Raw genomic sequence first — 23,812 nt, forward strand, 5'->3', positions numbered from 1 at the left:
CAAAAGTGTTTAATTGTCATATCTACTGAAACAGAAGTGAAATGTATTGCCTAAAACCACACCAATATAATGCAAAACAAAGCAAAACCCTAAAGTTCTTGGTGCAACCAAGACAGTTTGTAGGTCGAACATTAGTTGGCAATGATAATGTTCAATAGCCCGGTGGGAAAATTGACATTTGCTGGAGGTCAGTCTTCAGACTCCGATACCTTCTGTCAAATGGCAGGAGTGAAATGAGAGTGGCAAGGATGGTGTGGGTCCTTGATGATGTTGGCTGCCTTTTTGGAGACAGCGCCTCCTATAGATCCCTTGAATGGTAGGACGATAAGCTCCTGTGATGGACCAGGTAGCATCCACCACTTTTTGTAATCTTTGTTCCTGGGCATTTGAGTTACCAAACCAGGCTGTGTTGCAACCAGTCAATATGCTCATTACCATACACCTGTGGGCACTTAAAAGATTAAGGAGATTTAGTTTGTCAATGAATACTCTCTCGAGGAAATAGAGACATTGATGGGCTCTCTTTACCATTGCATCAATGTGCTGGGTCCAGGACAGATCTTCAGAGATATGCATGCCCAGCAACTTGAAGTTGTTGACTCTCATCATCACTGACCCAATGAAGACAGGTTTATGGATTCTTAGCCTTCCTCTTCTAAAGAGAACCAGTCCCTTCATCTTACTGACATTGAGTGCATAGTTGTTGCTCTGGCACCAATCGGATGATCGATCTCCCTCCTCTACTGACTCATCATTATCCATAATTTGTCCAACAATGCTGATGTCGTCAGCGAATTTAAAGATGGAGTTGCACTGTGTCTGGCTATAGGCATGGGTCTAGAATGAGTAGAGCAGGGGACTGAGCACATTGCTTTGAAGTGTCATTGTGCTGTGGTTATCGAGGAGGAAGTATGGTTGCCAATTTGTACCGATTGCCTTCTGTTGATGAAGTCGTCGAGAATCCAGTTTCCTGAACTTGGTAACCAATTTGGAGAGGATGATGGTGTTGAACGCCAGTAGCTGTCGATGAACAATAGCCTGACGTATATGATTTTATTGCCCAAGTGGTCCAGCGCAAAGTGGAAAGCCAGCAAGATCATGCCCCCCATTGCTATACTACAACAGAAACTCTACTCAACAATGGAGATCCTGATCCCCCCCCCAATGCCTTTCCACCATCTGCAATGTGTAAATTACAGCACTGACAGCATACTCCGCATTTAACTGGACTTTTAGCACACCTTGACCAGCTCAATAACATCCAGGACAAAGTAGCTTGCTTGATTGAGATCACATAGACACTCCTAAACATTCATTGCGTGCACTGGCAAACCATGGCTACAGTTACTGGCCCAGGGAGTTCTAAGTGCAACTCCCATATTCTATCTGTGAAGATTTATTCACAAAATGCTGGAGTAACTCAGCAGGTCAGTCAGCATCTCGGGAGAGAAGGAATGGGTGACGTTTCGGGTCGAGACCCTTCTTCAGACTGACTCAGAAGAGCAGCAATCACATGGGAACATCATCGGCAGGGAAACAGGCCCTTCGGCCCACCAAGTCCACCCCAACCTTCGATCACTCATTCACGCTAGTTCAATGTTATCCCACTTTCCACACATTTTCGGGATGTGGGAGGAAACTGGATCACCCGAAGGAAACCCACGCAGTCACAGGAAAAACGTGCAGTCTCCATGCAGATAGCACTCGGAGAATTGTAATGTGAGACAGCATCTACCAATTGCACCACTTGTGTCACCCTATACCACTTGGAACTATACCACTACCCTTTCATCAAGGCTGGATCCAAATCCTGGAACTTCCGACTGAACAATATTGTGAAGGCATCTTCATCAGAAAGACTGTAGGGGCTCAGTGCATCTAGCTTCTCAAGGGCACTGAGGGATGGGCAATAAACATTATTCCCTCCAGTAATGCTCATATATATATCCCATAAAAGTGAATAAACAAAAACAAAAATATTTGATGAATGATGGAGTGACTACTTAGCATACTGCTGCTGCAATTGTTCCATCCCCTTGACAATGCATTCCAAATTCACAACTTAAGAATGGTTGAAAAAATAAAGTACAATCGCAAAGGATCCCGTTGGCTATTTATTGACACATGTTGGAAAGAGAACAGAACTGGCATCTTACAATTAAATTATTATGTTTGGCAGTAGATCATCTTCCATCTCAGTCTTCAGCATTGTGCCAATGCACACCATGCAGTTTATGGAAGGATAACCAGGTGCAATGCAATATTCCATCTGCAATAACCTCAAAAAAACCTTTACTTCAGTTTTCCACTTGCCCACAATGGCACACTGGAGATCAGGTATAATGCCAAAGGCAAGAAAAACAAAGCAAAAGCACCATTTGTCACCCTATACCACTGGTCAAACAGCTGATCGGCAAAGCAGAATCAGAAGTCGAAAGGTGACCTCTGGCTGTGTTTTCTTTCTGTCGAGTGAAAAAAGGAGACAACTTGGAAAAATAGGAGAATTTATAAAACCATTAAGAACTTCAGGATTCATACCAATCCACAAAACTGCACTTAAGTGCAAGCAAAGATGTAATTACTATAAGTAATCTTTAATGATACGCAGCACGGGAATAAAACTGCTTTATTGCAAGTTGGGGAACTACTTTTAATGAGTTGAGAAAACAGCAATTTCTTCTAAAACCTTATTGCGCACGACTGGTGGGATTGATTATTCTGTCGGGGCCCAATTGAATTGCAAAACAGATGTTTATAGCTTAGACAGAAATCCTCATGGGGATTTGGCATTGCTGTATAATTTTAAAAAATCCCAGAACAGGATTTATCCTAAAAAATATTATAATTTCCAATCATTATTTTGTTCAAAAGCAGAGTACCAAAACAATTAGAAAGTATGCCAAACAGAATGCCTCAAAATATTCATTTCAAGACAATTTCCAACTAGAGCTTGTTATGAATAAACTTTTCACCTGTTGAGGTAAAAATATTGAGAACACAAAATTCAGCAAACTGGTTGTTATCCATTGAACATAGAACAGTAAAGAGCAGGTCCTTTGACACAAGGTCTAAGCTGAATATGAGGCCGACAAACTCTTATCATAGCACATATCCTTCCATTTCCTGCATATCCCTATGCCTATCCAAAAGTCTCTTTATAACATTTGCCTCAACCACCGACAACACATTCCAGGCAGTCATCACCATGTGTAAGAAAACTTGCCCCACCCATCTCCTTTAAACTTTGCCCTTCTCGCCTTACAACAATGCCCTCTAATATTTGATTTTTCCATCCCGGGTAAAAAGATTCTGGTCGTCTAGCCTTTCTATTGCTCTTGAATTTTATATACTTCTATCAGTTCTCCCTACAACCTTTTGGCATCCCGAGAAAACAATCCTAATCAGTCCAAGCACTCCCTGTAGCTAATACCCCCTAATATAGGCATCATTCAGGTAAACCACCTCTGCAACCTTTCCAAAGTCAACACATCCTTGCTGTAATGGGGCAACCAGCTCTGCACACAATACTCAGAATGGGCGGCACGGTAGCGCAGCGGTAGAGTTGCTGCTTTACAGCGAATGCAGCGCCGTCGACTCAGGTTCGATCCTGACTACGGGTGCTGCACTGTAAGGAGTTTGTACGTTCTCCCCGTGACCTGCGTGGGTTTTCTCCGAGATCTTCGGTTTCCTCCCACACTCCAAAGACGTACAGGTATGTAGGTTAATTGGCTGGGTAAATGTAAAAATTGTCCCTAGTGGGTGTAGGATAGTGTTAATGTACGGGGATCGCTGGGCGGCACGGACTTGGAGGGCCGAAAAGGCCTGTTTCCGGCTGTATATATATGATATGATGATGATAATGTGGCTCAGCCAAAATCCTGTCAACATCCTGACTCGTACTCAGTGCCCTGACCTATGAAAGCAAGCATACCATATGTTTGCTTTACCACATTATATACTTGTGTTTCCACTTGAGTGTTATTGACTCGGACACCAAGATCTCTCCGTACATCATTGTTATCAAGGGTCATGCTATGATATTGTACATTCTTCCCTCATGTCTGACCTCCCAAAGTGGCACACTTCACACTTTCTCAGATTAAACTCCATCTGCCATTCAGCCGCCCATTTCTGCAGCTGATCTATCTTCCGCTGTGCGTATTGACAGCCTTCCGCAATGTTGGCGACCCCAGCAACTTGGTGTCATCGGCAGACTTTCTAACCAACCCGTCTGGTTTGCATCCAAGCCATTAATATAGGTCACAAACTTTTACATCCAGGTCATTTAACTATATCACAAACAGCACAGGTTCATTACAGTAAACAGTGATTGTCAGTTTTAAAAGAATCACTAGGTAGAGGCAGCTTCAGAGATCTTTATTTAATGTTTCCTTTGTTCTGGCCATCGTGAAGATGTTTGTTAAATTAACTGGTGAGCGATAAAATGTAACTGATAACAAAATAAAGACTAATGCAGCAAGAAATCTTTGAGAATGTGGTAACACAGAGGACTAGAGAATTGTCTTTTTGCAAGGATCAAACATACGTTCTACAAATGCAATCTTCACGCCCATACTTGATTGGCAGCCACCCTGAAATCAGAAGGAATAGAGGAACCGCCTGTGTCATCTTTTCAAAGGAACAAACTTTCCCATCAGTAACCTGTACTGGTGACTCCTCTCACTCCTCGTAAAGCAAGTCTTCATCCGGGAGAATAATGAAGCCAAACTAAGGCATGTAAAGCTACTTAGCCAAACTAGTTAACACAATTCTAATCTTGATTAGGTGTTCTTGATCTTGATTCTAATCCTGGAGATAAGGTGTTATTTATGTTACTTGCCGAACAAATTTAGCATGTTGCATACATGCAATGAATGCAGGAAAATGGGCTATTTGAAAATTCCCCTTGCCGAGACATCCATCCCCAAAACTTGTTCATTTAATTCTTGGTGAAGAAGCACAGTCTCCCTGCTGATGTAATAGGCCGTTTCCTCAATCTTTCCGAAAAAGCTGTAAAAGTAAAAAGATTGTTTTTTCAAAATACAACGAGATAACTTAGTCAAAGGATGAGACATACATTCTCCTAAAAAAAACATTTTCACATCAAGCAAGCAACTGAGATGGTGAGCTAGAAGTGTTCATTGCAGAACTGTGCATTGCCCTGGGGCACACATGGATAGTAGCCCGACTTAATGTTGAAAGAAACAAAACAGCACCACTTTCAATATCATTGGTATGTGTGTCAAATATCAGGAACATTTATATATGGTTATAATTTCAGGGAGGGAAATAAAGCAATTTGCCTATTTTAGTCTCTCGCTCTCCAAAGTTCCCCCATTCTCTCCTGGATGCATCACTTGATGCCAAACGATAAAGTTTCACAAATGCAGGCCAATTTTCAGCAACTTGTCCCGGTAATAATTTTTTTTTTTTAAAACAAGGAAGTCCAAGATAACAAGCATCATCAGGATAGTCAACTGTGAGCATGGTCTTGACCCGAAAAGTCACCCATTTCTTCTCTCCAGAGATGCTGCCTGACCCGCTGAGTTACTCCAGCATTTCGTGTCTACCTTTGATTTAAACCATTATCTGCAATTCTTTCTTACACAACTTCCACTTGTTTAAAACAGACTAAATGCTGGAATAGCTCAGCAGGTCAGACAGCATCTCTCAAGAACATGGATAGGTAGTATTCCCTCAGCCTGATGGTGGCAGGGGGAAAAGAGAATCTGAAAGAGCAGAGGGGCAGCTAACATACGGGAGGAGGAAAAATGGGTATGAGCCCAGGTTTTGCACGGGGGGAGGGGGGCTGGCTACAACCAATGTAGCTTACAACCCAACAGTATGAATACTGAATTCTCTAATTTTACATAACCTCTAAAAGCCCAAATAACCTCCCCCCCCCCACCTCCTTATCTTTCTCCCCCACTCCCCCCTTTCTGTTCTCTTATTTTTGTTTCATTTTTCCCCACAGTTCAATAACTTGGGGTGAGCAGCATCAATACAGTCACCTACCAAAGAAAATTGGTAATTTATATTGTGGTTCAGCACAGCTTGTGTACCACTATGCTATCGTTATCTTTTATGAAACCGCAAGAGCTGGATTTACAAATCAATTGTTGCTTCGGTGTGAAGATAAAATCAGCGCTTTGATGACAGAAATTCAATATATTAGATGTAGTGTTCAACAACCATAATTTGGAAAAGAGTACTGACATTTCAGGCTCAATGCAAACCAATGCCACAAATGTCAACAGGTTACTCTGGACCTAACACTTTCCTAAACCTCATTTTACATAACCAAAATCATTTGAACAGCATGGGCATTACTTCCAGGATAGTGTACATCTAAGAATCAAATAATATTTACATAAGTACGATTTCAGAGCTTAGCACTGGCTATTGTATTATTCATATTAATTGTTCCATAATAAAAATCAGAGAGTGGTCAGAATACCAATCAACACCAATGGAGTTAGGAAAAGGAGTTAGTTAATGTTTCATTTGATGACCTTACAACAGAAAGAGGAAAAGTTAAGAGAGATCAGTGATAGAATAGAGGGCAGGAAAGACTGACCAATACAAATGGCGATTGTACAAGCTGAAAGAGGGTGGCAAAGGCTGGTGAATACAGAAGGAAGATCTGGCAAAAGATGTACATGGAAGACAACGTGTGAAATTCAAAATTACAAGAGGAAATGATGGCAAAATACGTGATACAAGGCAGGAAGGTGTGCCTAATTAAAAGAGTCGGTTCTATTCCTTAAACATAATTGGGCTTAATAAGAATAGTCTAAGAGGGCTCAGACAAAGGTCAAACTGCAAATGGCATCAGAATTAAAGTTCCTTTGGAAGAAAGATGCCCTATAAACCAATCAGTCAATGTTAAATTTCCAAACGAAACCACGGTGAGCACTGGTAGTACAAGTAAATCGATGCATTATGAGACATGTCTTATTGATTCAAACCTGGGATTCAGTACATAGTCATATACTCTCGAACCTCTGCAGGTGTACAGTAGAAAGCACATTGACTGGCTGGCTGTATCACTGTCTGGTTCAGCAACTCAATCACCCAGGAATGAAGGAGATTACAAAAAGTAGTGGAAACTGCCCAGTCCACCACAGGTACTGACTGACCTGCCCACCATCTTAAAGATCTAGAGGAGACACTGCTTCAAAAAGGCAGACAACATCATCAAGATTCCACACCACCCTGGTCACGCTCACATTTCACTCCTGCGTATCAGTAACCACCCGGTTTTAAAAAGGCTTCTTCCCAACAACCATTAGGCTCTTGGAGGCTATAAACACTAACTAAACTATGAACTGTCGTGGCTGCACCAAAACCTTCAGACTTTTTTCACTAATATTGGAGTTTTTTTAATTTGTTTTTTTTGTTTATTATGTTGTCTACGAGTGATGTGTTTACTTGCCTTTTACGCTGCTGCATGCAAGAATTTCATTGTTCCATTGTCAGTACATATGACGATTAAACACCCTTGACTTGGCTCTTGACGTTAATGGGGTCTTGGAGCAGGGATAGAAGTGGTAAATTGCCAGTGCTGTATTTCTTGCAATTGCAAAAAGGGCAGGGGGTCTGATGGAGATGGAACTGGTTTTACTGTCCCACACTAGTCTTGGTCACTGAAATAAATGCGTTGGTAGTGGAGGGAGGTATTACTTTCTGTTCTTTATTTATTATCAAGATTAGCACAGGCAGAAATGCACTGTGCTTTGGTGTCCCACTTTTTCTTTAAAAAGGAAGTGCAAGTAGCTTGTCTCAACCACTCTGAAGGAGGAAATTTCTTAATCAGTGCACACTATACAACCAGAAGCATATTGCATAACCACTGTGAATTATATAACTATATATACATTGCTTTGCTCAGTCATTATATTCCGCATACAAAAGGGTGTTAGCTCACAGTGGGAAACTTAACTCAGCAGTTAGTACATACATTTTAATGGTCAATAGCCTTATATTCCATGGATTTTGGTATATTTTTCCAGCACATCAGTTTGTACTAAAATTAAGAGCAAATATTAAGCTTGAGGATTTAATTGACAAGGCCAGTTCCTTGATTGTCTAGAGTGATATCAATCATGACACTAGGGTTGATGAGGTAAATGCCAACAAGTATATTTTTTTAAATCTCTGCATTTATGGTGCAAAGTCAATTTTTAAAAAGTAACAAATTCTACAGATTTACAAAATAATGTGATGAAAACCATTATTTTAAAATTAGAATCCATGTATACACACATCAATTGTAAATGTGCAGTTTTATCATACTGTTACAAACTGCAGAGAAGCAGCATTCACTCAGAATGGGCTGTGCTGTGGTGCATAGATATTCCTGATTAGAAAACAGCAGCAGATATCGCTCACTCGATCACAGACTTGAAAGCAAATGTTTAATCTTTGATAGTCCCTCTCAAAATTCAAAAGTGAGGGTTCCAATTGAAAGACCTTTGTCTTCTATGAAACAAGCTGGGGAGCGACCAAGAAAAATGTCCACAGGCTCCTAACCAGCAATGTCAACTGTATGGAGATCATTTAACTCTACTGAGCCAGAATCATGTACAATAATTAAGAGTATTTAACTATTCCAAAAAATATCCTGATTTTTGTCAAAAATAACACTCAAATTTCATAATTTTACATATGCAAATTGTTGATAATAGCAGTTTTGTTCTAAATACAACCTTTCCCCCCCCCCATATTTGAGAAATATTGTGTGGTTTAACTTAGAAAATAACAATGAACTTTTCCACTGCGCACCATTTGCCACCTTACTCTTTAGCATCAAAGGGTCTTAAATGTAGCAATTAATTCAAGCAGAATTCAAAGTCATAACGAAAACTCAATGTCAGCTGCCTGATGGAGTAACCATTTTGCTATTCCCAACCGCATCTCAAAACTAATCGTGGCTGCAAATGTTACAATTAAAGTCAAGCTGTTTTGTGTATTACCATAATTGAAAGGTCAACTCTTGCTGATTTTATTGGACTGCATAAAGCCACCAACAATATCACCCAAAACTAAACTTTTTAAAATACAACTGTGATCAGATGTTTGAAAGAGGAGAAAACACAACCATGCTGCACTTTAAAGTTTGGATCCAAGTCAGTTAAATTTAGCTTTTCGGTTGAGCCATCTTACAGTAGTTAAAGAGGTCAGTGAATGCCACAGGATAACTTTAAACAAATTGGAAAAAGATTGTACACCAATACCTTTTCATCTCTTTATCTGTGTTTAGGGCAGTCACCCCAAGCTCCTTAATTTCAGCCAAAGCTTTTGAATCTTCTTTATCCATTCCAAGACCAAGTCCAGTTAGAACCTGTTGTGTTGTCTTTAGATGAACTTTTAAATTTTCTGCAAAGGAGGACATTAGTGAGTCTGTGAAGATATAGGCACCTGAAATAGGACAATTAAGGGAATAAATGTTTCTCTTCTTAGAGTCAGAGTCGTACAGCATGGAAACAGGCCCTTCAGCCCAATTTGCCCATGCCGACCAAGATACTCCATCTACACTAGTCCCACCTTCCTGCATTTGGCCTATATTTCTCCAAGTCTTTTCTATCCATTGTATCTGTCCAAGAGTCTTAAATGTTGTTATCAAACCTACCTCAACTACTACTCTAGCAGGTTGTTCCATATACCCATCTTAGTAGGTAGTAACGTACCTCCCTTCTTCCACAGCAAATTTAGATGAATACAAACAGCGCTTGGTTTTTCCTGCACGAACTTCATTCATAAGAAATTACACATCCTTTTCCTTCAACCACCTCTACAGCAATTCCCAGGCAGCCACAAATCAGCTCCATGTTAAATTGTCAGAGTTACATTTAAGAGTATAGTATAGTGTATTTGGTTAGATTTTTTAAATATATATAGATTTAAGCCTAGGTTTTAAATCAAAATTAGACCAATGGGATAAACATGGCCTGTGTTTGCAAGAAGCCTGGCTACGAATTTGGGCAGTTCTGATTCAGACTGTGCTATAAACAGGCCCATAGCTCAAAGCAATCCCAAATAAAGCATTTAATTAGCACTCCCACCAACAGTCAGTATTGCTTCCCAACAATCAAGGCAGATATACATGGTCGAGACGGTAAATCAACCACCAATGAATGCATGATATATCCCTCCAGAAGCCAGCATGACAAGTAGTGAATGCGTCCGAGCAGTGAAAGTTTCAGAAAGTCAGCTCTCAATTGCTTATCTTTCAGCATTACTGATAAGGGCTGATAACTGACCATTGGCATTATCAAATAAATAACCCGTAAAAATGACATAACCCAATAGAACTGGCAACAATGCACCGCACTCCTGTTCAAACATTAAAACAGGTGGATGCTGTTAAACAGCAAAGGAGATCTTGCATGAATTGAATGTTGCTTTGCATAATATTTAAGTTTATGCAATTTTGACTGGTGTCAGATTATATCAATGCAGCCAAAATGCTTCCTCGGCCAAATCCATTCCATGACTCAGACCACCAGAGGCACATTTCATGAAGGGCAGTGCACCTGTTTTCTCTCTCTGTCTCTCCTTTTTACCAAATAAAAATAATTTATGTAATAGTAATTGGTTGACAATTGCAATGCAGAAATACATTTTTGCAATTTTCTTTCAATGACTCAGCTGATTGAGCAAATAATACTTCCGTGCTGAGTCACCACCCAGCTGCTCACACCTCCCTTGATCACCAGCCAGTGGCCCATATTAGAAAAGTACAAGACCGTATCAAGGACCAGCGCAATGTATTCAACTTGGCTGTAAAATGCCACAAGTTGAATAACTTCTCAACATTTGAGAAATTTCTCAGCATCCACAAATGGAGATGATTGAGGTGACCTATGAAACCGAACCCTAGCCTCAAACAAATATTACTGGAAGAGATATAAAGTACTAAAGTAGCAATTAAATAATGACTTAATTACTTATCATAAATAATTTAAGAATTAAGAATAAAATACAAATATAAATTGTAAAAGGCCAAGGTTTAACATTCATGACATGTCCTTATCATAAAACAGATCAGAGCAAAAGAACAGCAAAAGCTACGATACCTGGCATCCTATACTATAGACTCCCTCAGAATGTGTGCAGAAGAATGTATGTCAAAGATGACAATACAAATGTTCTCAAAGTAGAAACTATGGATGAAGCAGGAGGTCCATTTCAAGGTGAAGTCCAAGTCTGCAACGTCCATGTCAAACAATCCCAAGTGGTATAGAAAATCTATTTTATTGTTTATTGTTTATTGTCAACCATTTATGCCGGACCCTGACGTGAGAGGACGCTGGCGCTGTTTGTTCGCCGCTTCTCCGTCTGGATAAATCTTTTGTTTGTTTGTTTGTTTTTATGTTTTGTTTGCTCTGTAAAGCATCTTTGAGTTTCCAGAAATGTGCTATATAAATTAAATGTATTATTATTATTATTTAAGTTCCTTGCAAAGCCATCAAGGAAGCCATGTTTATGTTAACTTTTTTGTGGTTGTGTGTTGTTGCTTTTCACTTAGAATGGCTCTATGGTAACTCAAATTTCACTGCATCTTAACTGGTACATGTGACAATAAACTTTCCTTGAAACCTTGAAGGAATTTCGGCCCAACTTAGTGTCACAGGATGACTCCATGAACAGCCGTGAATTGTAGCAAGGCTTGTTTGCTACGACGGGCGGTCCCCTCCACACTGGGTCCTCCATTGTCCATCCCCCTCCCTCACTGTGGTCCCCCCCACGTCGGGTCCATTGTTCTTCCCCCTCTCACGGCGGTCCCCCCCACAGCGGGTCCTCCTTTGTTCCTTCCCACAGGAACAAAGATCCTCTCAAAGGCTTCCGCAATCTCCTCTCGTGCCTCCTCCATAAATGGGATAGATCCCATTGCGCCCTGGGGACAACCACCTTAATGCTCTTACCTCATCAGATCTTTTTGTTTTACCCATTTTCTGTTAAGTGTCCTTGAATGACAATTAGCATTGACAGGTTGGGGAAAGCGATAATAAATGCAGTTGTGCCACAGTTGATAATGTTAACCACAAGGGGATGATTCAAAACGTTTTCTTGTTTGCACTGTACATTTGCACTTTGATCAAAGGCCTTCAAGGAAACAAAATATAAAGTTCTTGCAAAGTCCACATCATCCATCTGAATTTGCAAAGTACTTCAACTTACCCAAGTTCTCCCTTGGATCATCTGACATATGTATATTCCTCACTTGAAGGCTGTGCCTGGTTGCATCAAGAGCTTGACCCAAGATTTTATACTGAATTTTGAACTGCCAGATACTTGGCAGTGCCAGCTTTAAAAATTCCATCTGCAAGCAAATTGAATTCAATCTATAATTAAAGTACAAAAGGAATGAATATAACAAGCTTAAGTATAATGCAGATTATGAAAATGTACAATATTAGAGTAAAAATTAGCACGATTGTCTATAACTTGTCTTCCTTTGCCTTTAAGAAAAAAAGTGGATGCATCAGCATTCTTCCAAGACTTACTGACTATTGATGGTAATGGCAAACATCACAGCTGGATTCTCAGTAAATTGTTATTATCAAAAATGGATATTAGAGTCCTCAGATGCCCAAGGTTTCAAAGAGAACTGACAAGGCAAATGTACAAATTCTGTCAAAGCATTTCCTTGCCATTACAACTAGCATAGAACACAATTGCAAAATTAATAGGCAAACATTTTAACAAGTGCACTCTTCTTTGGATTTTAAGCAGCAAACCAGCCCAATTGTTGCATTCCAATACCTTGGCATTCAGCATAAATGACCATTCAGCAAATATAATTAAAGTAGAAGATGAACCCTCATAACTAATATATTTACACATTCATGATTTATGGTTCAGTAATTTTGGTTATCATGACTGACCAGGGTCATGATCTGATTTTTTTAAATTTACTGTGTTGGCATTGATGCAAAATGATTATTAGAAATTTAAATCAAAGAAAGGAATTTAAAAGCATATATAAATTTGTAAAATACACTAAATTCAAGTGGGAATGTGATTTATCTTCATCAAGTTCCTTTTCAATTACATTTGCAGAATGAATCTTCTGCCGAGTGTCAGGCACATCATAAATAACATTTGACATCCTATTTTATAATATTGTTGTCATTGTGGGGGATATAGAAGTGGTCATTAAGCTCATCCTACAGTCCTGGTAAATTCTAATTACATTTCCACCACAAACTTCAGAACAAGGGCGAGTACTTTATTGCAGGCTAACAGCTAATTATGCACACATGCCACATGCATCACATACACATTTACATTCAAATACCTCAGCTTTCCCATGTGGGAAGTATTTCATAATTGACCTTCTCAAATACTTCAACCTTAGTGCTTGGGACTCTGGTGTTGTAATTATTTAATTTGGAAAAAGTAACAATCCAACTCGCTGCCTCAGCTCTGGCGATTCGAGGTTGATCCCAACCTCAGGTGCTGTCTGCGTAGAATTTGCACATTCTTGTGACTTCGTGGATTTCCCCTTGGGTGCCTGGTTTCCTCCCACAGCCCAAAGACTGCAGGTCGGGAGGTTAACTGGCTTTTAAATAGCGCTTTAGTGTGTAGGATGGTGTTCAAATCTGGGGAGAGTTGAAGTTTCAAATAATATGATGTAAGTGGGCGGCTGATGGTCGGTGTGGACTTGGTGGGTCAAAGGTCCGGTTTCCCTGCTCTATCACGTGGAATAAATTAACTTATTTCAGATTTTTTCCTCGTTGCTACGATGGATACTTGAAACTTTACCTCCAATGCACACAAGAAATTATTTATTTCTGCAGATGCACACCCTCTCACCAATATTTTTTTTTCATTCAATGTCCATCTGCTTCCTCATTGCTTCTTCCCAATGAGTTGTTAAGGAAAAGAATTGAGATTGTGGCTTCATTTCTACTGTTGTGGCACAATTCCCTCCAAGACAGACTGCAAAATACTCAAAGCATCTTCAGAGTGCAAGATGCTTTAATAAATTGCTGGGATGAATCCTGTGTTAGAATGTGGTGTTATGACAAAGAGTAACCCAACTAATGATTCGTTGTTAATCTCAAAACAATCTTGGAAAAACTCTTCAAGGCTGCCATAACAAAACAAGATTTTTGGCTGCATCATTAGAAGTGCAATGGTATACGAGAAATAATAAATGTTTGATGCTGTACCTGGTGCTGTTGTTAAATAATCCACCAAATAACTAAATCTCAACAGCACATTTTCCAGTTAGAATGAATACTAAGGCCCAAAACGTTTATCAGTTTTGATAAATGGTAGTGGGATCTTCAATGTTTTTATCTACCTCATAGGTTGACCCTCAGACTATCTTTGTTCAGTCTTTGCTGGCTTTACCTTGCACTAAACGTTATTCCCTTTTCATCTATCTATACACTGTAAATGGCTCCATTGTAATCATGTATTGTCTTTCCACTCGCTACAAAAGCTCAGACTCCATGTTAGTCGTGGTATCTTCAGTGTTTTTATTTCTTGTCTTTGACAGAAAAAGTGTTGACACTAAATCACAAGATGTGTCATTTCCAAAAGTACAAAGATTATGGCAATAGCCTTCATATTTACATTGCTGGTTCATTCCCAGCATAATTAATCTAATATCAGTCTTCTCAAGACATTGTGGGCGACAATTCTATGTCTCGACTCCAGACACTCAGTGAACAAATCAAATATTCTGCTGTAAAATGGTTGGATACACATCCCAAACTCATCCAATGTTTGAGTTTGCATACATTCAGAAAAATATCCTGCTGTGTTCTCAGCTGTTTCTGTCTTTGTGATTAGCAAATCATCTAGTTGCAAGGTAGAAATCATATTCTCACTTCCTACATTAGCAAATCACATGTATTAGCCTGAATAAAGCAACAGCAATTAGGTTGTTTGGAACACTGATGTGGTGGGATAATAGAAGACCCATTTTAATATCCTAGAGGTTTTACAATTTGAATTGTTGATTCTGGACTGCCACGAGGAGTTTAAGAATAGCGATTAAAATGAAAAGGTTTTTGTTTTTTTTTAAATAGAAGCTGGTGAAACTTCACTGCGAAAATTATAGCTGTCCCTCTCTTTAGCTAAGCATAAAGTGAGTAGCTATTTAAATTTTATTTTAAAGTGCAAGACAAATACTGTGGCTTCTCCAGGCCCTCATTTAGGTTGTGACAGGCAACTGGACTTGCTCCATAATTTGAGGCATCACAGACAAGATTCAATGTCCTTCTCATGTTATAATTATCAGTTAGGAACAGGTGCTTAGATTATTCAGATATATCATGTGGTCTCTATTGGACTCAATCCACAGCCATTTTTCATTTTAAGCGCCATAACAAAACCAGTAAGAATCTGAGGTTGTATGGAATTACACTCAAATAAAGATTGGAGCTCTGCCATATTTTCTGGTCTCTTCATCTTTACAATGTCGTCAGCTTTGTCCTTGATGGGTTGTAAAGTATTGGCTTTCACTTTCAGTCCAAGATCAAGTACAGACTCGGCGACTGTTTCACCAAACACTTGCACTAAGTCCACCAAGGCACCTCCCAGTTTGGAGCCATTTCAACTCCCCTTCCCATACTGACCCCTTGTCCCGCGACTCCTCCATTGCCAGAGTGAGGCTACATGCAAACTGGAGGAACAGCACCTCGCATTCCACTTGGGTAGCTTACAACTAGGGTTGCCAACTTTCTAACTCCAAATAAGGGACAAAAGGTGACATCACCGCCTGCGCCCCACGTAACCTCACCCCAGCCAGTGGCCACGTGCTCCCCCTCCACCAATGGCTGCCGCCCAGGCCAAGAGGCGGGTTGAACACACTCAGCCCCACTCTCCAAACACACTTCGTTAGCTTACACTGACCGGGCCTACAGCGCCGCGCCGCCCCCCCCCCCGGGCCTCTGTGTGGAGGAGTTGCACAAAAGGATACATATCTACAACGTATGAATCTTTTACTATAGACAGTTCACTTTAACTCACCTGCTGCTCTATTACCAAATTCAACTGCTTTTTATTTTCCCGCATAAGGTACTCGTGTTTATATTCAAATATCTCTCTACGCAAACGCTGGGTTTCCTCTTCAAGTAGCAGCAAGTTTCGTTCTGCATTTTCTTGGTATTTTCCCAAATAATTTCTCCTCTAGGAAAAGGCGATAAAAAGAGTTCATTACTCTAAACTTTCATTCTACAAATGTGTAGCACAAAAAACATTCAAGAGCTTAAAACAAAATTCCCCCCCGCAAAAAAATCATAAATGAAGAGCAGTGACAGTTACTAACTCTGACAGAATGCTACAAGACAAATGAAACATGCACACCAAAAGAGTTTACTAGCTTATCAGATCCCAACTCCAAGGCTCAGTAGCGACTTGGAGAAAACCCTGTACATGTTTTTTAAAACATTTATTTTAAAGGAATAAACAAATCAGCCTTAGACTTAATCAGTAACCAGACAGGCCAGAAGTTCTCTGGATCAAAACGTCAGTAGTGTTAAGAAAACAGAACTTTAAAGGAATCACAAAATGCTGGAGTAACTCAGCAGGTCAGGCAGCATCTCAGGAGAGAAGGAATGGGTGACGTTTTGGATCAAGACCCTTCTTCACACTGAAGAGTCTGAAGAAGGGTCTCGACCGGAAACGTCACCCATTCCTTCTCTCCTGAGATGCTGCCTGACCTGCTGAGTTACTCCAGCATTTTGTGATACCTTCGATTTGTACCAGCATCTGCAGTTATTTTCCTACAGAACTTTAAAGGAGTACCGCTGTTGGCCTCTCTTCCTTTTGACTAGATAATAAAATATTCTGCTCCAAATTGCTGGACAAGGACAAACATCAAGCTGGGATATAATATTCTCAGTACAGAGGTCAGATACACAAGTGAGGAACTGCTGGCAAAATAAAAATGAGCAGGGTTCCAGCTGGCACCCCTCTTTGAAGGGACTCATTTAGGTTTAACCTTCATCCAGCTAAGGACTGCTGATTTGGTCACATACTGCATGGAAAAATTGCGGGGGAAACAAGGAGGTTCAAATAGGGAAGTTATTTGACAGGAACACTCAGCACCAAATAAGATATCAATGCGAGAATAGCTGCAGCAACCAAGGGAGTTCACCCATCTGTTCAATTTCTAGTTTGCTTTATTGTTGTTATGTGTACACAGGTACAACGAAAAGATTGTTGGGTGTTATCCAGTCAAAGACTGCAATGTTCTTCTAAAACAAGACCTCAGACCATTTGAATTGATCATATTTCCATACATGAAACCTCAATGTTTATGCCCCCCCGCCAAGGCTTTGTGCACACTCCCTTGCTTTGCTCCCTATACGACTATGACTGTGTGGCCAAGTGCAAAGCATACATTAGAGCGGGGTTTTTTTAAAGTTAAATTTTCAAGTTCACTGATAATCCCACTGATGTCAACCTATGTCGATCTATGACAAAAATTAGATGAAATACTGTAAAGAGATCAAGACCCTCATGTCGTGGTGTCAGGATAATAACCTAGCCCTTAACATAAACAAGATGAAAGAGATAATTGCTGACCTAAGGAAGCGAGGGAGTGAACAGAACCATAACCTCAGCGACAGAGCTACAGATGGCATCTTTACAACAGCAACGTAACCTGGTCCCTTCACACTGATGCAGCGATCAATAAAGCTCAACCGCATAGCTCCTTTCTTAGACGCCAAGACTTGGCACATCTTCAGGGATTCTCTCGAACTTTTATAGAAAGTATTCTGACAGGATGCATTTCAACCTGGTACAGCAACTGCTCTGCTCTTGATTGCCTGCAGAGTGTGATGAACACAGCCAGTCCATCACAGCCTCTTCTTTCCATCCACTCCATCTTCAAGGTGCATTGCATCAGCTTGGCTGGAAGTATGGTTGAGAATGTCCATCTACCTGGCCATTCTCTTTTTTTCTCTTCTATCTTCTGGGAGACGATAGAGGAGCTTGAAACCTTGGGAATCCAGACTTAACAGTTTCTTCCCCACTGCTGTCTAACCTCTTTCACATCCAATTCCAGAGGTGCTCCCACATAGTCTTAACTCTACCTCATTCGGTTATTTCATTTTGTACTTTAATATTCTTTGGCACACTGATTTTGTACGACAATCAGGTCATTAAACACAGGTCTTGATCATGTTGAGAAAACAAGCTTTCATTATGAATTCTGCATGAGATTTCGGGGGGGGGGGGGGGGGGGGTAAAGAAAAGGGTTAAAAGCATGAGAGAAGGTTAGATTGTCTTTCCTGACACTTTCAAACACTTCTTTCTCAAACAAGTATATTTTGCTTCTTGCTAATCATTTCCTGCCGCACGAGTGTGGGATATATTAAAAACAATTTAATCTCACCGTAATGTCCATTTCAGAGAATAGCAATTCATCAAAATCTATTTTTTCCATTGCATCATCCTCAGACTGGGGTGGCGGCACCTGTGCAAAAATAGTAAGATTTTGAAAAATTGTTTAACAAGACAAATTGAATTACTCATGGCGAAAGCATCACTCAAACTATGACCGTTACAGCGTCAGATTTTTAAAACTTCAAAATATGCTCATAGGCAGAAAATATGCAAGACAATGCGCTATATTCAATTTTTAAAAACTTCCTTTATACAACTTTAGGAAATTGTAAAGTGCTGAATTATTATGAACCAACAAATTACAGTACATGGTATGGTCTTTCTTGCAACATGGGACAGCTTGGCAGCCAATCTGTACACAGCAATCTCCTAAAATGAAAATGACAACCTGATATGTTTTGCCCCTCTCCAACCAATATCCTCCCAACTCCATCAGCAAATCTAGCGATTTCGGTGATAGAGAAATTAGCCAGGCAATAAAGAGATTATACCTGGTCTTAAGAGTCATAGATTGTTAGAGCATGGAAACAGGTTTGTCGGCCCAACTTGCTCACATCGGCCAATATGTCCTGACTACAAAAGTCCCACCAGCCCACATTTGGCCCATATCCCTCCAAACACGTCCTATGTGCCTGTCTAACTGTTGGAATAGTCTCTGCCTCAACTACATCCTCTGGCAGCTTGTTCCATACACCCACCACTCTTTGTGTGAAAAAGCTACTCTTCAGATTCTTATTAAATCTTTTCCCTTCATCTACTCTGGGCAAGAGACTTTGTGCATCGACCCAAGCTATTAATCTCATGATTTTATACACCTCTAAGATTTTGATATGGACTTGCAACAATACTCTGGGATCATTATTCTATTCGAGAGCCTCATTTTATTTCATCTAAATGACAGCAGTTTTGGGTATTCCACTGAGTGTTAACCCAAATTTTGCACACAGCCTGCTACTCTGAGATGGGAGTGCAACCATTGAGGCACAGATGACACTCAAATGTTATATCCATTAAGATGAGATACAAGGTGGTGCTTATTAGCACACAGGTTTGACACAGTTTTAGATGTTGCCCTCATTGACAACTTGGCAAATGATGGTCTACTTCTGCATGGAAAGAGATGTAGACAGCATTCAGAGATATGCTGAGACGTGGCAAGTACCATTCACACTACAGTGCCAGGCAATGATAGTGCCAACAAGGAAGGCTAATCATCTACCTATCATGCCATTACCATCAGGGTGTCATCCCAAATCAAAAGCCTGGGGAATCACCATTGACCAGAAACTCAACTAAATTTGCATTACAAATAGTGTGGCAACAAGACCAGGTCCAAAATTGGGTCTCATTTCCTGACACCAGGTAACCTTTCAGACAGGCAGGAGTGTGACCGAAACGCCATTTGCTTGGATGAGTGTAGTTCCAAGTTTGGCACAATCAGATCAAAGTGTAACACCCCATCCACCATTCCTTCTATTGAGGAAAAGTGTGCACCATCTACAAAATGCCCTGGAGTTATGCTTCAGTCTCACACAGCATCTCCCGAACTTGTGACATCTACCATTGAGAAAGACAGTGGCCTCTCTGCCACAGAATACTACCACCTGCATTTTCCCCATCACTCTATCCCAGCTTGGAAATGTGTAGTTGATCATCACTCCCAAATCCAAATTTTGGAGCTTCTTCCCCAGCATTAAAAGCATCTTCACCAGAAGACTGTCCCAGTTCAAACTGGCTGCTCCTTATCACCTTCTCAAGGGCAATTAGGGATGGATAATAAATGCTGACCTGGCCAGCAACAACCAGAACCCAAAGAAGGAATTATCGAATTCATTTCTACATCCCATTAATGGATCAGATAAACTGAGACAGGACGGACTTTGTGACATAACTGCATTCAATTGTAATGCTTTTGTTTAATGTTAAATCATCTGATCTCACATGGACAAAAATAGGTGAGGTGTGCAGGTTGACTGGCATTAAGATGATGAAACTGCAGAGCACATCAAATTTACACCTGATCCTGCAAAATTCTATCACTCAAATTCAGATTAATTGTTGGAGATGATTTACTGTCAATCATAATCTCAAGATCACACTACTGAAAAGCAGAATTTCTGGACTTGCATAGGGAGAGTTATTTTGGATTTTAACTATTACTATTTAAAAGATGCCATTTAGCATCCATTAAATTGGCTAAGTTCATAATTTCTCGCAAAATTAGACCATTCAGCCCATCAAATCTACTCCTCCATTCAATCATCTATCTTTCCACCTCAACCCCATTCTTCTGCCTTCTCCCCATAACCCATGACATTCTTACTAATCAAGAATGATACAAAAAATAGCAGGAATAGACAATCCAAACATTCACGTCTACTCTTCCATTCATCAAGACCATGGTTGATCTTCCTCTTCAGCCCCAATTTCTTCCACTAAACCCATATCACCCAATCTACATTCTGAATGAACTCAATGACCAAGCTTCCACAGCCCCCTGATGAAAATAATTCTAAAGATTCACCATTACGACAGAAATTTCTGTTATTGTGGTGATTCATTTACAATGAAAAAATTAAGTAATTTCTTCATTTACAATCGTTCAACATGTAATTGTTTTTATAGTCAAGCTATTCTTCGCTACTTTGAATCATACACCTCGCCACACAGGAAAACACTACTGAAAAATCCATAATGCTGAAAAATCCATCCTTTCCAAAAATCAAACTTCTGCTCAACAGGAACAGAATCCTTTCACAAATCATGAAATTCCTGCAGGTTAAAATTGGGAGCTCAAAGTGCAAGTCAAAGTCCGCAGTCTTCGTTCCGGGTCATCCACACGTCTGATCTGCCAAAGCATAAAGCAGCCCAGACAAAGTTTTAATATTAATAGGCTAAATAATTCCTGAGACTGCACCATTTCTATTGTACAAGATACAAATTCTTACCAAACAAGATTCCAAAATTGTTGTACATTCTGGGACTTCGACTGGGGAATATTCAGCTGAAATTCAACATGGAAAATCATTTTCATTATCTTCTATGATAGCAGCAAATATATACACAATTTTCAAAAGGGTGTTTTGGTAAATCTGAAATAAAAAGCTCAAACAGGTCACAGATGCACCTCAAAAGTACACACAATCTATATCCCTGACTTTACATTTCACTCCTCTTCACCCCTATCTCAATAGTCGTTTATTTGTTACATATCTGACACCTTTTGTCTCCTGTTCATCTCTCCCCATTGTCCTGGCCTCCGACAACAAAGGGGGACCCAGTGGGGAGAACGAAGAAGAGATGAATACTTTTTGTAACTTTGTTGCCGCCTTTATGGCGACTCTTTTGTACACTTTGTATGCAAAAACAAAGAATTTCGCTGAACCTATCTAGGTACAAATGACAAAGTATTATCATCACCCATCTGCCAGTCAATCTCACTCACCTGTATCCACATATCACTTGCCAGAGCTTCATCCTGCCCCCACCTCTTTTCTACTCTTAACTGCAATCGGTCTGAAGCGTCCTGACCAAAAACATCACGTGTCCATGTCCTCCAGAGACACTGTCTGACCTGCTGAGTTACTCCAGCATTAAAAAAAAAAAATAGAACAGCATCTTGTCTACAACAAAGCAACTCCATGTGAGCACAAAGACATAGGAGTAGGTCATACTCAAGCTTACTGATACAAAGCAGGGTAGTAGTGTGAACTGTGAGGAAGATGCTATGAGGTTGCAGGGTGACTTGGACAGGTTGTGTGAGTGGGCGGATGCATGGCAGATGCAGTTTAATGTGGATAAGTGTGAGGTTATCCACTTTGGTGGTAAGAATAGGAAGGCAGATTATTATTTGAATGGTGTCAAGTTAGGAAAAGGGGACGTACAACGTGATCTGGGTGTCTTAGTGCATCAGTCACTGAAAGGAAGCATGCAGGTACAGCAGGCAGTGAAGAAAGCCAATGGAATGTTGGCCTTCCGAACAAGAGGAGTTGAGTATAGGAGCAAAGAGGTCCTTCTGCAGTTGTACAGGGTCCTAGTGAGACCGCACCTGGAGTACTGGATGCTGTTTTGGTCTCCAAATTTGAGGAAGGATATTCTTGCTATTGAGGGCGTGCAGTGTAGGTTTACTAGGTTAATTCCCGGAATGGCAGGACTATCATATGTTGAAAGACTGGAGCGTCTAGGCTTGTATACACTGGAATTTAGAAGGATGAGAGGAGATCTTATCGAAACGTATAAGATTATTAAGGGGTTGGGCACGTTAGAGGCAGGAAACATGTTCCCAATGTTGGGGGAGTCCAGAACAAGGGGCCACAGTTTAAGAATAAGGGATAGGCCATTTAGAACTGAGATGAGGAAAAACTTTTTCAGTCAGAGAGTTGTGAATCTGTGGAATTCTCTGCCTCAGAAGGCAGTGGAGGCCTTCAAGAGAGAGCTAGATAGAGCTCTTAAGGATAGCGGAGTCAGTGGGTATGGGGAGAAGGCAGGAACGGGGTACTGATTGAGAATGATCAGCCATGATCACATTGAATGGCGGTGCTGGCTCGAAGGGCCGAATGGCCTCCTCCTGCACCTATTGTCCATTGAAATCATGATTAATCCAATCTTTTGTCTCAACTCCACTTATATTTGGTCGAAACCCATATCTGTATACCACTCCAGCCCAAAAATCTTTCCCCCGATTTGAATGAATTAACTGACTCATCAGCAACAGCTCTGGAGTAGAGAATCAATGATCCACAATCCTCAAGGGATGAAATTCCTTTTCAATTTAGTCTAATGCAGATATCTTTTCAACTCAAGATTATAATCCTTAGCATCCCCTCTGAAATATAATTCTGAGGCTTACTATCATATCACCTATCTTCTTCTAAACCACTCCAGAAAGCATATATCCTTTCTGCTCAATCTTTCAAACAAAAACATTTATATTCCAAAATGCTGGGAGTAACTCAGCAGGTCAGGCAGCATCTCTGGAGCGAATGGGTGACATTTCAGGTCGAGACCCTTCTTCAGACTGATGTTCCAAGAATCAATATCATAAACCTTCATGCCATCAAGTCTTACACATCTTGTTTATATTATTTTTTGTTGTTAACCCCCATCTCATACATGTGAGAGAAAGGAATTTGACCTGGAAAATAATCTTTTCTCCAGGAGGGAACTTACATTTCATAACTGACAATTCCCAGTTTAGAGAAGGCATAAGCTTGCTTTCTTCAATCACTGTAGAGTGGAGTTTTAAGTGCTCTGCATTTTGTCCTGTTGAAATAGACAGCACATCAGCAACCCACTGTTCAAATTTATTAGGCACAACAATTCACTTGCAGCCTGACAAGACTAAACTTTGATAGCCCACCATTCAAAAACCATGACTTTGCAGTATCTGTCTAACATTTGGGTAATGTTTTGAATTCTACAACCAGAAACTTACTGA

The 23,812-nt window shown here is 40.3% G+C and overlaps 2 protein-coding genes across 3 annotated transcripts in view; one reads left to right on the forward strand and one right to left on the reverse strand.

Moving 5' to 3' along the window:
• Nucleotides 1-23,812, forward strand: part of ncln (nicalin) — a 115,237-nt gene that overhangs the window by 36,485 nt on the left and 54,940 nt on the right. The window lies entirely within an intron of this gene.
• Nucleotides 4,213-23,812, reverse strand: part of haus8 (HAUS augmin like complex subunit 8) — a 40,318-nt gene continuing 20,718 nt past the window's right edge. Inside the window, exons 8-14 of one of the 2 annotated variants that reach the window (XM_078423664.1) lie at nucleotides 23,545-23,637; nucleotides 21,324-21,379; nucleotides 18,365-18,445; nucleotides 15,991-16,149; nucleotides 12,184-12,325; nucleotides 9,237-9,378; nucleotides 4,213-5,010 (exon numbers count right to left, since the gene is read on the reverse strand). In XM_078423664.1, the coding sequence (XP_078279790.1) occupies nucleotides 4,890-5,010; nucleotides 9,237-9,378; nucleotides 12,184-12,325; nucleotides 15,991-16,149; nucleotides 18,365-18,445; nucleotides 21,324-21,379; nucleotides 23,545-23,637 (794 nt within the window). In that variant the 3' untranslated portion in view covers nucleotides 4,213-4,889. The remainder of the gene's footprint in view (nucleotides 5,011-9,236; nucleotides 9,379-12,183; nucleotides 12,326-15,990; nucleotides 16,150-18,364; nucleotides 18,446-21,323; nucleotides 21,380-23,544; nucleotides 23,638-23,812) is intronic. The other variant, XM_078423663.1, reaches the window with a different exon arrangement.

Source organism: Rhinoraja longicauda, chromosome 28, assembly GCF_053455715.1.
Source record: "Rhinoraja longicauda isolate Sanriku21f chromosome 28, sRhiLon1.1, whole genome shotgun sequence".
NCBI classification, from domain to species: Eukaryota; Metazoa; Chordata; class Chondrichthyes; order Rajiformes; family Arhynchobatidae; genus Rhinoraja; species Rhinoraja longicauda.